The sequence below is a fragment of the Athene cunicularia genome (assembly GCF_003259725.1).
Source record: "Athene cunicularia isolate RWA chromosome 20 unlocalized genomic scaffold, athCun1 chr20_part1, whole genome shotgun sequence".
Lineage (NCBI taxonomy): Eukaryota > Metazoa > Chordata > Aves > Strigiformes > Strigidae > Athene > Athene cunicularia.
In genome coordinates, this window is record NW_020799125.1 from 1,236,687 (window position 1) to 1,252,469 (window position 15,783).

At 48.4% G+C, this 15,783-nt stretch overlaps 1 protein-coding gene across 2 annotated transcripts in view; it reads left to right on the forward strand.

Annotated features, from left to right (window-relative positions):
* The first annotated feature begins 6 nt into the window (after nucleotides 1-6).
* NKAIN4 (sodium/potassium transporting ATPase interacting 4) overlaps nucleotides 7-15,783 on the forward strand; it is a 53,848-nt gene continuing 38,071 nt past the window's right edge. For both annotated transcript variants that reach the window (XM_026862045.1, XM_026862046.1), the window contains exon 1: nucleotides 7-186. In XM_026862045.1, the coding sequence (XP_026717846.1) occupies nucleotides 133-186 (54 nt within the window). In that variant the 5' untranslated portion in view covers nucleotides 7-132. The remainder of the gene's footprint in view (nucleotides 187-15,783) is intronic.

Consider the following 15,783-nt stretch of genomic DNA (forward strand, 5'->3'; position numbering starts at 1 on the left):
ACGGACGGACCGACCGACCGAGCTCCCCCCCGCTCCCAGCGGCAGCAGCCTCGGGCCGGGCCGCGGAGAAGCCCCAGGGCGGCGGCGGGGCCGCAGCGAGCGGGGTGCCCCTGCCCCCCCTGCTCGGGGACCATGGGATGCTGCACCGGGCGCTGCACCCTCATCTTCCTCTGCACTTTGCAGCTGGTGAGTGGGGGCGCGCTGGGGTTTGGGGGCGACGGGAACGGTGGAGAATTGGGGGTTCGGCTCCCCGGGACGGGAACAAAAGCCCCCTCGGTGCCCGCTGCCCCGGGGCTGGTAAAAGCTCCGGTACCTCCTCAACTTCGTCTTGGAGGAGGAAGGTGGAGGGATGTTGCTGAGCGGGGGAGTTTAGTGATGCCTAAAACTCGGAGAAACCATTGAGGGGGGGGAACAAAAGAAGTTCTCGATTCATAAGTTTGTGCTTATAAAATACAACTAAGGAAGAATTTTTAAAAAATCGTTCCGTGGAAGGAGTCCCGGTGGGTTCGGGGAGGATGTTACGAACCCAACCAAACCAAACTTGAGAACCCCACCGGTACCTTCAGCCTCTTTCGGGTCCATTTGCGAGAAGGGGCTCGCCCTGTATCCCACCCTGCTCGCCCACACGGAGAGGCTTGTGCTGCCTTGGAAGGAATTCTATCGACCCTCCTCGGGATGAAGCGCTTAGATAGAATGTGCTTATAAATATACATGCATTTATTGAGGAAAGAAACTTCCCTGGGTGCGGAAAGGGTGGTCCCTGGTGGGCGCGGGGTTCCTGGTCCGCATGACATCTGCGGACATGATAACACGATAAACAAAGGTCTGGTTGTTCCCCCAGTGTCTGCGCATCCAGGCTGGGTCTGGAGGGTCCCCTTCTTGTCAAGAGCTAATGGGCTCCAGGGCTCCTCCAGCCTTAAAAAGGAAATGACAGCATCTATGTATTTAATTTCATTTACTTTCTTCCAAATTTGCTTTATTTCGGAGCGTTCGCAGCGCGCAGGAAAGGGCAGGCTTCCTGCTAAGTTCTGGTGAATAGTAGACTAGTGCCAAGGGCTGAGCCGAGTTAAAACTCTTTGTTTTGGAGTTGCTCGCGGTGACAGCGGCGTGTTTTCTGTGCAGGGAGGGCGAGCGGGCACTCTGCTGAAGGTGTGGGAGAGCATCTCTCGCTAAAAACAAGAAAAAAAGAAAAAAAAAAAAAAAGGGGGGGGGGGGAACCTGCTAGTTTTAAAATATAAACCATCACCCTAAAATTGAAAGGGAAGAGGGTGGGAACACAACCCTGTTAACTCTGACTAGCACAGTGGGAAGATGTGGCTTTTGACTCATAGTTAAACAAAATACAGAATAGAAGTGGTGGGGTTTTCTTGCACAAAGCGTCTCGCTCGGCATATTTATGAGCGAGCTGAATGGCTGGGGAGTGTATTTAGTCTCCTGGATTATTTCTTTTGATTTTTCACCCGTGATCACAGAAGAAAGAAGCTGTACCCTGTGTTACATTAGAAATTGGCATCTCAGCACTCGCTGTCTCTTAAACCTATCACGATGTCATCCTGTTTTAAAGCACACAGTCGCATGCACTGGGGAAAAAAAAAAAAAAAAAAAAAAAAAAAAAAAAAAAAAAAAAAAAAAAAAAAGAATAAGAAAGAGAAAAAGCCACGAGCTGCCGGTGCTGTTCTTATTTCTGACAAGCGTGGGAGTTTTCTCGTATCCAAGATACAGGGACAAAGAACCCCCAGCATTTTATTTTCCTTAAGACCCTCCTCCTTGAAGAAAAGAAACAGTTTGGCTCATTCTTAAGCAAGTTTGGATGCCTTGGCCATAGCGATTTCCCATGGCACTTGCTGGGTGAATTGGTAGAACTGGAAAAATGTGAACTATGGTGAGGGAATTCCTGGAGCCGCGCTCCGATGGGGGTGAGGTCAGGAGATCCTGGCTGGTTCCCAGCATGTGCTTGGGTGAGGGTGACTTCCAGCCTGGTGCTTTATTTTATTTTATATTATTTTTTTTATATTTTTAAGCAAACTTCGTAAACCGTCACATCACTTCTACATCAGGGTGGCCAAGTGACCTGCAGGACTCCCTGCTGCTCGGGGTGGGTTCTGTTAAGACAAAACACTGAAGCGATCAGGCCAAGATCATCAATAAATTATAATGACATGAACTTCCTTTGTTCCTCTCATGTCTCTGCTCAGCTTCATTTAATACTTTGAACCCTTCACAGTCTTTCCTCTACATTGCCAAGCTCCGAGTCTCCCACTACCGAAGTCCCAGGGGTGAAATTCTGGCTCCTCTCTGGTCTGTGGAGGTTTTGCCTCTGATTTAAATGGGGAGAGGATTTCAGTGCTGGGGTTTCATACTTCAGTTTTGCAGCACACTCCTGTGTTTCTTTACATGTTCTCATGTCTGTTCCTCAAGGCTTCACTGGAGCTTTCTATAAATGATGAAAACATGAAACACACACACACACACCCACCCCAAAAAAATCAAATTAGGAATTCAAGTTGCGATGCTTTGTAGAGATTGTTTTATTATTAGGTGCAAGTGGTTGAGTGAGTGTGTGGGGAAGTGTTTGCACGCTGCAGCCTAAATGTTTCCCTGGGGGGGAAGAAAAAAAAAAAAAAAAAAAGGCAGAAAACAAACATATTCGTCATTGTAGTGTATGCTCCTAAAGAAAAAGTTTGTGATCCAGTCAGAGAGCAGAACAACGTGCGAATTCAAGAGCCGCTACACAATGCGAATACCAAGTAGATCTTCAGCCCCCCACGGGCTGAGCGCTCGTGGCGCAGATAGAGGAGGAGAGCTGTATGCGTCTGTCTGAAGAAAATCAGGGCTGACTCCCCAGCGGTTTGCTAATCAAGGGGGGAGGGAAGGCTGTAGTTTGAATAAATAATTTGCCATGTTCCAATTTTAGGTTATTGTTTCCTTCAAACGTCCACGTCAGGCTCTTGCTTTGCTGGTCGGGGCCGCAGGGAGGCTGCGAGAAGGTTCTGGCTCTCCCTCCCTCCCCCCGATCCCGTGTGTGTCGCTGTCCCTGATCCTTCCCTCCTTCCTGATCCACTCCTCTCTTCCCCAGAAGTCGGGGTGAACGTTGGCCCAGGTCAGGGTCACCCTGCAGATGAGCTTCTCCTCAGCCATGGCATGGAGGAGGAGCGTCAGGAAGGTGCTGGGTGTTTGTAGCCCCAAGTTTGTGCATCCCGAGGGTGTTGTCACCTCCCAGGTCTCGCTTTGCCTGAACCCCTCTGCCCTTCAGGTGCTGATGTTGCCCACAGCAGTTTGCCAGCCCTTGCTCATCCCTCCCGGCCTGTGGGCAGCTGCGTGTCAAGAAACATGAGCAAAACTTAAATGAGCCACAGGCCTTGCCATGAAAAAAAAAAAAAAAAAATCAGGACTCTAGGAGAACCTCTGCAGAGGGTTAAGAAATGTCCCTTGGAGAAATGAAGAGTTGAAAAGGGCTCGTCAAGGGCAGGATTCCTGAGCCCGAGTGGGACGACAGAGACTGTCGCACCCAGCAGGACTGTGGACTGGGTGGGTCATGGTGAGAAACCAACAACCGAGGGCTGGGCCTCAGGCACGGAGATATTTAAAAAAAAAAAAAAAAATCATTGATTCGCTTCTTTCCTCCCTGCCAGTGTGAGATTGCACCCAAACGGTGTAATTTCTGGAGCAGTAAGTAATTGTGCACTGAAGGCACTATGTGAATTTATTTCCACCAAGCATGGAAAAATTCCCTCCCTCCCTGTGCCCTGTCCCAATAAATCAAAACTCTGTAGTTTCTTTACATTTTGTCCGTGGATTGAGAGTTCAGATGCCAAGCAAAGCCTGGAGACAATTTTACAGATACATTATAAATCCCCCTAGAATAAGAGCTTCTAATGGAAAAAGTGACTAATACTGCAAATGAGCACAGAACAAGGAGCCCTGGGACGGGACTGCTTATTGAGACTAACCAAAAGTAACTATATACCTTTATTTATTTATTTTCTCATGTTCTCTTTCTCCCTCACTCGCTTCTCAGTGATGCCTTTTTAATCTCTTACAGAAGGGGGTGACCGGTTCTGGAAACTATTTGAAACCAGCACAGATCCTTCTCTAACTATTCCCTTGTATCTGAAGCGGTTGTGTCAGTTTGCATAAAGCAGGCGTAAAGCGATGAAGAGCACGCGGGGGGTGAGGGCAGAAGGGGAGCAAGTGGGGTTGTATGGCAGGGCAGGATCTGGAGGGAAAAAAAAAAAAAAAAAAGAAGCAGGAGTTAAAATAGATGGGCTGGATGGGATGGGCACGTGCGGGCTGCGGGAGGGAGGGTGGTGGAGCATCTTCCTAAGGTGAGCCAGCGGGATCGCGCCTTGGGGGCTGCGGAGACGCCTCTCCTGGCTTTCTCCTCTCCATCCCAGGGAGATTTCAAACCCAAGGCAGGGCGGGGAGAGCAGGCCCTGTCTCTGCAGCTGCCTCCAGAGCTGGGGCAGTTCAATTCCTCTCCTGAGGGAGCTCGGAGCTCGCGCAGCTGCGCTACGGCCGAGCACAAAGCGTTGGAGGCCAGAGCAGGTGCAGGGGGAAGCGCGGTGTCCCTTTGCTCATCACGCTGCTCAGGACCCCTCCAAAATTACCTCGTGCTCTCCCCAGCTGTTTATCTTCTCCGTGGTTTGTGCTTAAATCATAATCCCTCTAAAGAAGGGTCTGTCTTTTGTGTATATGTGCGCAGCACCTAGCACCGTGATGGCTTGAACCTTTCCCGAAGTCCTTGAACAATACTCCAGGCTAAATAATAACATAAGTCTAAAGACTACATTTGACAGATGCTGTCTTCTCCGTGTCTCTTCCAGACAAAGGAAAATTAAAGCTGTGCCAATAATAGAGCTCGTCAGCATTTTCCGCTGAAGCTGACTTTCAGTAGAAACCTGGGGATTTGGCTAAATGAATATTTTCATGAAAAGTATCTGCTTTCCGTAGACAATCCTGAGTTTTTCTCCCAAGTTTTGGCCAGAATATTTTGGCGAAAAATCAAAAATGTGCTGGCAAATGTTTGCTGTGCTGGCAAACATTTTTTAATTCTGGAGTTGTGGAGCTTTTTTTACAAAAAGTTGAATTTTTGCATGAGATTTTTCTTTTTTTTTTTTTTCTCTCCTGACCAGCTGGAGTCAGTACTGCTGTAGCACAGCGCTCTAAGCCCCAGAGCAGCACAAGGGAAGAGGGGCTCGGGTATGTGTTTCAGACGTGCTCGGGTCCGCGTTTCCCATCGCGGTGGTGGAGATCACAGATGACTCGCAGGAACCACGTCCCTTTGTGTCCTCTAACCAAACCCGTTCAGACCAGGAATGAAATTTGGCAAAAGCCAAGCCAAAAAAGCAGCTGAGGGCGGGGTGGTATTGAAGTCAACTCTTCTTGGAGAACCGGGGCTTTATTTTGGCTGACGCAGTCTGTTTGCCTGACCGCTCTCTGATTTCTCCCGGCCACTCTCTGCTCCTCTGCCTTCCCCTTTTTCCTCTCATCGAGTACCAGGACCATGCAAGAAGAGAAGGAGCTGGTTTCCCTCACAGGGAACCTCTCACCCTGGCCTGTGTGGGGTTAAGGGAGTTGACGTTGCTCCATTGTGTGCTAATAATATACGGAAACTCAGATCATTTTGGCTGGGGTGCAAAATGGAGCTCTTCCAAGAATCTGCTCCAGGGGCCCTCAAGTAGGAGCTCTTGGAGAACAAACTGGGTAACAAAGGCCAGATTGCGATCGCTTTTCCTCCAGGAAAACCCTGGAATAGCCCATCGCTTTTTGAGCCCTTCAGAAAACGCATATGGTCTAGCGAGCAGTAAGTGCCTCGGCTGTAGCATTCCCTTTTCCCATTAGCAAAACATTAGGATTGAGGTCAGTAGAACTGAACTTTTCTTTCTTAATAAAATAAACAGAGGTATTTTGTGATTTAACGTCCTTATGCTTGTGGGGTTCCCTCTGTCCCACTCCTTCTGGGCTGCAGTAGATGTGGTGAGCACACCTAACTGCATAAGTTGTGTCTCGGTGTTTAAGTTTGGTAGAAAGAGAATTTTCAACAGAGTGGAAACTTTTGCCTCAGAAGCAGCACATTCTTCTCCCATTCCTTGTCTCCAGAACACGAGGAGGGAAAACAGGACCTTTCTGGGGAAAAAAAAAAACCCAGCAAGTGTCTAATCAAAACTAGCCTTTTGTGCTTTGCAGCTGAGGGGGAAAAAAATTCTCAGAAAACGATGTGAGGTTTATTGTGCCAAACCCCACATATTTTGAACTTTTCAGAAGTGTTTTCAAGCTTCTGTAAAAAAAAAGTTGAAAAACTGAAAAGAAGGTGGCTTGGTGTTTTGTGGTTGGTTGTTGGTTGTTTTTTTTTTCTTTGGAGTTGTGCGCTCTGGAAGTTCTCATCTTCCCAATATCTCTGATGTCATCGTGTCTCCCCCAAACCCAGCTCGTGTTGGGGTGTCAGGGGAGAGGTCCCCAAAGAGGAAGCACAGGCTCGGGTGCTGTTGCGGGGTAGTGCCTTGCTGAGTTGACTCATCTGCTCCCAGGCCAGTGGTTTTTGGTATTTGTGTTGTAGAAGGAAACTCAATGAGTAAACACCCTGCAGATTTGCCAATCTGAGGTATTTTGTAATCGTTCCAGAGTCATAATATTACTTTAAAGTTCATGACATTTAAGAATAAGAATAAATTACTTCTGCTTCGCTTGTTCATTGAACTTTGATAAGGGTTAGAATCTTAATTCATCATCTTCTTGCCAGGGATAATAGCAGGGATTCCAGAAGCTAGGATTAATAGTAGTAAAAAGTAGGGAATCGGTAGTAGCAAAGTAATAATAGGAAAGTAGAGTAATAGTAGGGATGAGGAAAAACTGAAACGATTGAAATACCTGGCAGAAATCTCTGAGATGGGATTTCAACAAAAGCGCTGCTCCCCGCCAGCGTGTCGGGTTTGTGTTTCACATTGAGCACGGAAAAGGCAGTGGTGATGTTGCTCTGGCTTCTCCCTGGGTTAGCTGAGCCCTGAGCCTGCATCTGAAAGTCCTTGTGAAGCGAAGAACAGAAGTTTTATTTTGCTTTACGTTCCAAGGTTTCGCAGACTAGAGAGGAGTGAGCAGGAGCGCTCTGCTGGGGCAAGATCAATAGATCCTCCCTTGACTTCGCTGTAGCTCATTAACGTCAACTGCCTCTTCCATGGGATGCTTTGGTCTTATTTCCACAAGGACTTAATTGCCATTTTCCTGGTGTCTGTGGCTTGTTCTCAGCACAGCTGTTTCCGTGTCAGGACGTTAGACACAAATATGTTGTTTATCAGGGAAGCGCACATCCCAGATTTTCTCTCAAAGGCGAGGATCCATGGAAATGAGGAGAGCAGCTTTTCCAGTCCCCCTTCTCCCTGCATGTTGTGTGGCTGGATGTACGGTGGGTGAATCTAGGTTTAGTAATTGAGATGTCAGAGTCCCTGACACCTTTCAGCTGAAAGGATGATGGTGTGGAAGCGGTGACCTCCGCTGCCATCTGCCACGGCTTAATGAAAATAGACTGTGGGAATCAAGGCAACAGCTTGTCTTTGTCACCTGCTTGGAGAAGGCAGACGTCAGGAGGTGCTGTGCCAGCTTCTCTTGCCACCTTTCAGCGACTGGCCAGCCCTGCGGGCAGCTTCCCACCTGCTCTCCAGGCTCTCTCAGGCCAACAAAATACCTGCTTTCTTCCCTATTTTTTTTTTCCCTCCACTTTTTTCATCCAATGCTCAAAACTCTAGAAAACCAGGACCATCATCTTATTTTTTTCTGTACCAGCAGAGCAAGCACGCAGATGCTCGCCCAGGCCTTGACTTTCAGAAGTGTGGGAGAACAAGTCGCCACCCCGTTACGGCAGCAGGCAGTCTCACTGCACAGCGATGGGGTGGGAGGTCTGGGTGGGGGTGTGTGTGTGTGTGAATCCAGCTTTCACGCCCTTTCTGCACTTTGGGGCAGCCCCTCACCACGCAGACGTGTTCCCTGTGGCGCTGCCCTCAGAGGAGGTGAGAAGGCAGGTGAGGATCCCACTGATGGGATGCCTGGAGCAGGGTGAGCCAGGGCTCCTCATCCCTCCTCGCCCCGCAGAGCTGCCCGTGAGCTCCGTCTCAGAAGGGTGTTGCTCTGCGACAGGATCTGTTTTCTCAGCACCGTTCTCCAAGGCTCCTTCCCTCTCATTGTGCCAACTGGGAAAACAAGACGTGGAACATCACCGCTGACGTAGGGAAGGTAGATCGGAATGGTACAGGACAGACTCTCTCCTTCAGTAGTGAGCACTTGGGCAACCGGTCACCAGGTCAAAGATAGGAAAGAAGAAGAATTGAGTATGTCCGAGGATAGTTGGGTGATGCTAAGTGTGCTTAATAAAAACTGCATCCTGGTGCTCAGATGAATACACAGTTAGAGAGAATACACAGATCCTGGGAAGATACCTCCTGTGACCCCTCTCTGGGGAACAGGGACCTGTCCTGTATCTCTGGTGACCCTGACGACAGCCTTGGACCCATTAAAGTGTCTGGTGCTGAATTATATTTTCCAAGTGCTATTCTCTGAAGATAGTTCATCCGTAAGTACCGTTTCATCTGAACAGGGAAGGTGAGACAGAGGACACTAAAGAAGGGGATGGAGCATTTTATTACCCACACAGAACTTATAAAATATTGAGTGTAACCTTGCATGGAGTGCTCTGTATGGTGTGTTCATCCATCACAGATAAACAGCCTCACCACAATTAACAGTTTGTCACTGTCTATGTTCAGCTCCACCTGCAAATTACCTCTGTAGTAATCGGAGTTCAATCTCAGTACTAGGATGGTTAACCTACGTGGAGATCAGGAGGAATCTAAATCCTGGCCTGACTCAGATTGGTTCAGATTTAGGAGGTATGGATATTATTCTACACTGCTACAATAGAAACATTTCCCTGCACATTAGAAATGCCTTCTTTGTGTCGGGAGTATTTTGGGTTGTACTCCAAGGTCTACAAGCAAAATTTTCCTTTACATGAAGCTCAGCGGGTAAATGGTCTTTGAGTGGAGGGTATGTGACAGGGTCTTTGCTTTAACATTAAGGCTATGGTCCAGGTACTCAGGAGATAACTCCACGCTGCGGGGCTTGGGGACATCCTCTCCTTTCGGAGATACTGGACCCCTGATGCTCTATTAAGAGGGAACTAGTCCCACCTTGGTGGAAGCACCACATCCAAATGCTCCAAGGACCAGCAGTTACTCATGGGCACTTAAAAAAAAACTTTTCTGCTTCCCTGAGGAGGAATTACTGAGTGAAGCTGATTGAAGGAAGAACTCCTCCTGCACCAAAGATCCATCTCGGCAGGACAAGAATGAACTGGTCTCGTCTAACTGGCTTTGACCTTCGTTCAGAGGCCTTGAAAGCAGTAGAGACCACAAGTATGTGTCTACCAGCTAACAGGTCCACAGAGACAAGATCTAGGTCCAGAGGCTGATTAACCTTGTGGAGGATAACCAAGACCTGAGTCCTCAGACTTGGGTGGACTGTTGCACTTCCCCAGAACTCAAAACACCTTCGAGGTTCTGGGCCAAACACTTCCAGTTCAACTGCAGCACAGACGAGCTTCTCCTGCAGCTCCTCCCTGGGGGAATATCCAGATCTCTGGCCAGATTTGAAGACTGTGCTTTTAGATAGCTTGCGTGAATGTCTGAACTACTGGCTGCTTAGGCAAATCAAACCCAGTTCCTAGTTTCCCATGGCTACTGGTAATCCGTCAGCAGCAGATTTCCATGTGTGAGATGAGAATGGGCTCTGGCAGGCGGCTGGCATCCCCGGCTCCGGCAGACAACACACTTTTTGTGATATCATTGTGGGAAAGGCAATACACCTGCTTACATTGTATATGTACGGAATTAGGGGAGAAATCTGATTATCCTAATTACTCAGAAATGCTAAATACGTGCCGAATACAGTTTGGCTAATTAGCCTGAGAGATTGCTGTCTGTTCGGCAGCGGGTGTTGGGAGAAGTGTGATGGGAGTTCACAGGCTGGTTTGTGCCTTTGCTTTCCGAGCATGTGGAGAAAAGGGAGCATGGGGGTTTGGAGATGTCGTTGCCAGCCTTAAAACAAATTACAAATCTGGGAAAGGGCAATTCTTTTTCAAATGTCTTCCACTTTTTCGGATTCCAGGTCTTCAAGTTTCCCATCTCATTATTCTGAGAGGAACCATTCAAGGGAAGGATGGGTCTGCCTCGCTGCACAAACAGCTGGTGAGAGCCCCTGCACGCCGCCTCCTCAGAGGGATCTGAGCGGTGTGCTCTTTATCCCGCCTTTGTGCTGACACAGGCAGATTCTCAAATGCTCTCAGAAGCCTGAGGAGACCGTGGTGGTGGCTGGTTCTGTGAATGGTGCTGCTTCGTTTGCATTTAATGGGTTTATTTGCCCCACAATAGTGCATGTTAGGAGAGGTCTTCTGCCCCCACATCTGACCTGCTTTTCCCAGAGATGCAGAGGAGGTCGGGCAGATGCTAGGCAGATGGAGGGTGGTTCATGCTGAGTCCATCTCAAGGTACCAATCCCCCGGTGTCTAGATCCAGAGAACCAGGCTGGTTCCTCCAGCTCCATGCGGGACGTGCAGCCACCAAGGAAACCAGGACACTGCACGGGAGGGCTGCAGGAGCCACACCAGGGCAAGGTCGGGACAGCTGGCACGCACAGCTCTGCGTGTTCTTGGGTCCTACAGTCTACACAACGCTCTGCCATCAGACCAGAGCCCAAACCCAGATCTTCTGGATATAATCAGTGCCCAAAATGCACAGTCACCCATCGCTCCTCGTAGCCGTGCTTCCACGTATCTTTAAATAACCCCGCGTGGCTTTTATTCCTGACCTAGCCAGAGGCTAACATCTACCTCAAGCTTTTCTGGAAAGGTTAACTTTCTTGCTCCTAAGTCACTGGCCATACTCGGTGTGCTCAGGATCAGTCCTGCCGTCAGTTTAAAACAATATTAGCTGGGAAGTTAGCTACATGAAGCTACAGAAGCGTTGGGGCTTCCAGGGCTGCCACTGAAACAGCTTAAAACTGAGTTGTGTGACAGCCTGAAAGAATAGATAGGGTGATATAAAAACTCTGCCATGGCTTCAGACAATAAAGACTGTGTCTCCCTTCTGATGAATAATGGCTCTTTGTTTTATTCCTTAGATGACAGGGCTGTTACAACTGTTGAGAACTATTCCAGTGCTAAATATATGGCTGTGTAATAAAGGCTCTGCAATCTATGAACTGGGACTGAATGGATACTTGAGTGAATCATTTAAAGTACGATGAATTTCTGAAGCAGCTCATAGTGACAGGAGGTGGAGGGGCAGTAAAGTCCTTTGCAGATCTCTTAGCCAGAGGATGTTTTCCTCGCATGAAGCGTAACCCAGGTTTCACGGCTGCCAAGTTTTTCCCTCGTGGTGGTTCCCATGGCCATGTAAAGTTCCTCGCTCCCAGTTTTGGGCACTAACCTGCAAACAAAGGACGTTTGAGATGGAGCTCCAGTGTTTGGTGGTGAGACACTGTGCAGATTTTCTAGCAGAAATCCTGGACATCCGATCCTGGCAGACTCGGTGGGAGTGCAGCAGTAAACCCCACATTCAGCTGTAACCCAGGGCTGAGAGCTCAGTGGGGTTTTGCTGGACCCCGTCAGAAATAGTCTGGAGCCTGCTACGATAGGGAGGAAAATGCTGCTTCTTCCCGCTGCAGTGTTGCCACGCTTGTGGAAGAGACGATGTACAGATATCATTATCACTGATCTGGAGTTCACCTCAGAGTCTTGCCAGATTAAACTTCCTTGAAATTACTTAATGTAGTGGCAAGGATTTGAATTTCTATGATGTGGTTTAGCACTTTTCTATTTTAGCTAAGCCTTGCAGACAGACCTGCAAGCAAGAAGATCAAAAGACTTGAAAAAAACTGGTCGGAAAGTTTGGAGTAAGGACAAGCCAACGATGCCGTCATGGGTGAGGAATTGTCTCGCACCTCCAAAGGGGAGCGATAGGAGCAGGGAGGCAGGGCCATGTGTGGATGAAGCTTGGGTAACACATGCTAATAGAGGGCAAGTCTTTGTCCCCTTTCACGGCCGGAGGAGACACAAGAGTTCATGGGCACCCCACGTCTGAGCTGCTGCCCCGTGGCTCGGGGTTCAGTCCCTGCAAAGTCACCCAACTCTTGCACTGCAGAGACGCCACCGCTAAAGATCTGCTGCGAATGAACCTGGTTCTCCAGAGCTGCCAAAGTGGCATCTATTGACCAGCCTCTACTTTAAAAGAGGAGGGGGAAGGGGGGGAAAAAAGGGAGGGAAAACAGAAAATCAGCTTTGCTGTTGAATAAACCATGAGCCGTTGAGGAGCTGCGAGTCGGCAGGGGCAGCGCAGAAACGGAGGGGACGCAAACGTCACACGAAAAAATGAGGCGCAGGAGGAGCCCGGCCATTGTGTGATGCTCTTGGAAACTTAATTGGAGAGTCGGTTGGTGGGAGGCTAAAAGATGTGTACAATAAAGGAGAGACACTCGACTGGACTGAAAATGCAAACAAATTGGGTAGCACAACAGAAGAGATAAATTATGCTCATAAAATAAACAATGGCTGAGTGACACTGGATAAACAGTTACATATAATAACGCCACTGTTTGTCTCAGCCGTCCTAATTGGGAGGCTGGGCAGCATCCGATGAAAACTCTACGTTGCACATTTTCCCTTTATAATGAGGAAGATTTTCCCTCCCCCCTGAAAGCCTCTCCTCAGTCCCATTTAGCAGCAAACTGAAAGGCCTGGTTTCATTCCACTTTCCCACAGCAAACTCATCCTGGCAGGAACTGCATTAAGGAGGACAAGTAGAAAATGATAATAAATTGAGGACTTGCTCTTATTTCACCTTGTGACAAATCTATCCAGTGGGTGACTCGGGGAGGGTGATAAGAGCATGGATTGGGCTGCTGCTTTTCTTTTGACGCTTGGTCATGTGGAAAATAACCCCATTCTAGCCTCCACTCAAAAGGGCTTTCCTTTAAAAATAATGCTTTTTAAAAGGCACTGAATCCTTATTTACACTGTTGGAAAGCCAGCAGCTTGCCTCCATCAAAGTGAATGTCATGAGTCTCATTTCATCATGTACTTGGACTGAAGAGCATAAACAAAGGGGATGCTGCACAAAAAGTGATGATAGTCAATGCCATTAATACAAGTGGGAGAACTTGTTAAACCTTAGCTTTTTTTTTTTTTTTTTTTTTTTTTTTTTCCCTGATGAGCATCTTTTGCTTCAAGCAGCAAACACAGCGGTGCAGGGGATGGTGAGCATGAGCAAAACACAGGCTTAGTGACTTCCACCACGGCTCACGCTCACGCTGTGAACCGGAGACTCTGCCCTGAAGCACTTGTTTCCAGCGCTCAGTCTAGTCTGTAGCAGAGATGTGCTCTTACCCTTTTATGACTGCCCAGAGCAGCCTGTGCTTCCCAAGCTGCTTCATCAACCTGTGAAAGAGAGAGGCTGATCTTCAGCCTCAAATACGGGTCGAAACTTTTCGCCTTCTCCATCCTTAGGTATTTACTTGATTAATCCGTTCGAGCACTTCATGTGTCTCCGTTTTCTTGCTTTTATTGACTTCAGAAAAATAGAGCTGGATCTCTGCTTCCCAGCCTGTAATGCTCGTGGGGAGGTTAGAGCCGAGGAGGAAACCCGAGGGGTGAGCAGCCTTCCTCGCCTCCAAGAGCAGCGGGGACCACGCTGCTGGGGCCGTGCCGAGGGTACCGGTGACTCCTTCCTGAGACGTGGGTGACTGCTCAGAAGTCATCTTGAGTCACACCACATTGGCTTTGCCTCCTGAAGCGGCTGGAAAACTGGAATATCCCTAGTTTGCATGTCTTGAGGGAGGCAGGGGAAATTAGGTTTGTTACCTGTAAGTACTAAGGTAATTAATCAATTATTTAAGTGCGACTGATTTTTCTTCCAGTGAAGCAATCAGAAGATGAAAGTCAATGGTGATTGATTTATTTTCTAGCCACTTCGTAGAAGGGAAGTTGGTTGCGGTGATTGTGGTTATTGGAAAATTCCTGCAATGCCCCCAAAGCCTCTGGCAGTGCCTATTTGTAACAAAATAGTCGTTTTCCTGTTTGTTCCAATTTAAAACCCTTCCTGTCAAAAGCATTTTACTGGAACCAGAAGCTGGACAGCTAAATGTTTTTCATGTCCAAAACACTCTTTTCTTCCCAGTTCTTTTTCATTTCATGCTTTAATGACAGGCCTGGAAGTTCGCTAGTACATTCATTAGGGGAGAGTTGGTCAGTATTTCTTCACTGGTATTTACTTTTCAGCTGAAAAAAAAAGGGCTACATGTGTTTTTTCAACCGTAGTGGGGTTTTTTTTTTCAAGGGAAATTTTTCTTTTGTCCTTTTTTTTTTTTTAACTGAAACAAGCACATTTTTATGTTGAGTTTTGCTTTTTTGGCAGAGCACGAACAACAGAGTGTCACTAGCGATGATCAGAACTCGGCTGTCACAGCACGGGTCATTTTATACTGACGAGAGCGTGCATCAAATGCAAACAAACCACTTGGCCCATTTGCAGCCCAACTCCTAAAATACTTCCAGCTTCGAATTTGCCTGAAAACTTTCTGCATATTGCCGTGACGTGCAGAGGGGAGTCTCCTGGGTCAGTTTTGATATATAAACCAAATCACTTGGGCAGTATTAGCTCATCTGCTCTGTCCTAACCTCCCAGCGGTTTATTAGCCTGAAGTTACGTCCTCTGGCCGCGCAGGGCGAGGTAAGGGAATAGCTGAGGTGAGCAGCGGGGGGGGGCTGGCAGGGGCACTGACTGGGCGCTTTTTGCTGGGCATTGCTGGGATTTGGATGGAGCATTGACAGGGCTGCAGCTGGGGGGATGCAGGCGTGGGAGCGGGGTGGTTTTACCCCTCTGTTTTGAGAATGTGACAGTGGTGGGAAAGGTGAGGGGTTTGGGCTGTGCTGCAATCGTTATGGGGGGGTTCCCAACTTAAAATGCCACCTCTTTTTGTCAGTGCGGGCAGGCGGGCATCCGATAAAAACACTGTTGCGGTGATGATGTGGTTTCTGCTGATGCAGGATGATCTGTATGACAGACTGAAGCAGCTTTTGCCAAACACAAGCCAAGTCTCCACCTTATCCTCTGTGTAAAATGAGGGTGTTATTCCTCATTCCACTGTATAGATGGGAAGACAGGCAGTTGACAACTGTGCTGGCGGGCTCTGGTGGAAGGAGCAGGGGCGAAATCAAACCCAGGAGACTGATCTGTATTGGGGGTAACACAGGTTTGTGCTGCCCTGTGCCAGGGGCAGGCTGGGGGTCAGCACGTCGATGCCCAGATGCCTCCGTGTTGGTCCTATGGGATCTTCTGCTCTCCTGCTCCGTCAGACCCAGATTTTACGGAGCCCTTCCACACGCGACTGCAGCTGGGCGTCCGCTGTGCCTCAGGTCGGCAGATGCTCCAGCACTTCACTGAATGAGGGTTTCTGTCTTCCTCGAGGAGCTGCTGCTCATGGCATCACAGTGGGGCAAAAAGCAGGTGGAAAGGGAAAGCTGTAAAATGCTGGGAAATGCCTCCCCTCAGCTCCACGTGTTGTCTCTCCCTGACTGCCCCGACTTCACAGCTAGGGATTAGGAAGCTGGAGTGCTAAAAGCACTACTCCGTGTCCTGGTGGGGGAGATAAAGTCTTCATTGCCACTTTGCTTTCCATGAGAAACAGTTGCTCTGTGAAAAAGGGTCTGTTTGTACAATAATTACCAGGGGAAATTTGGGGGGG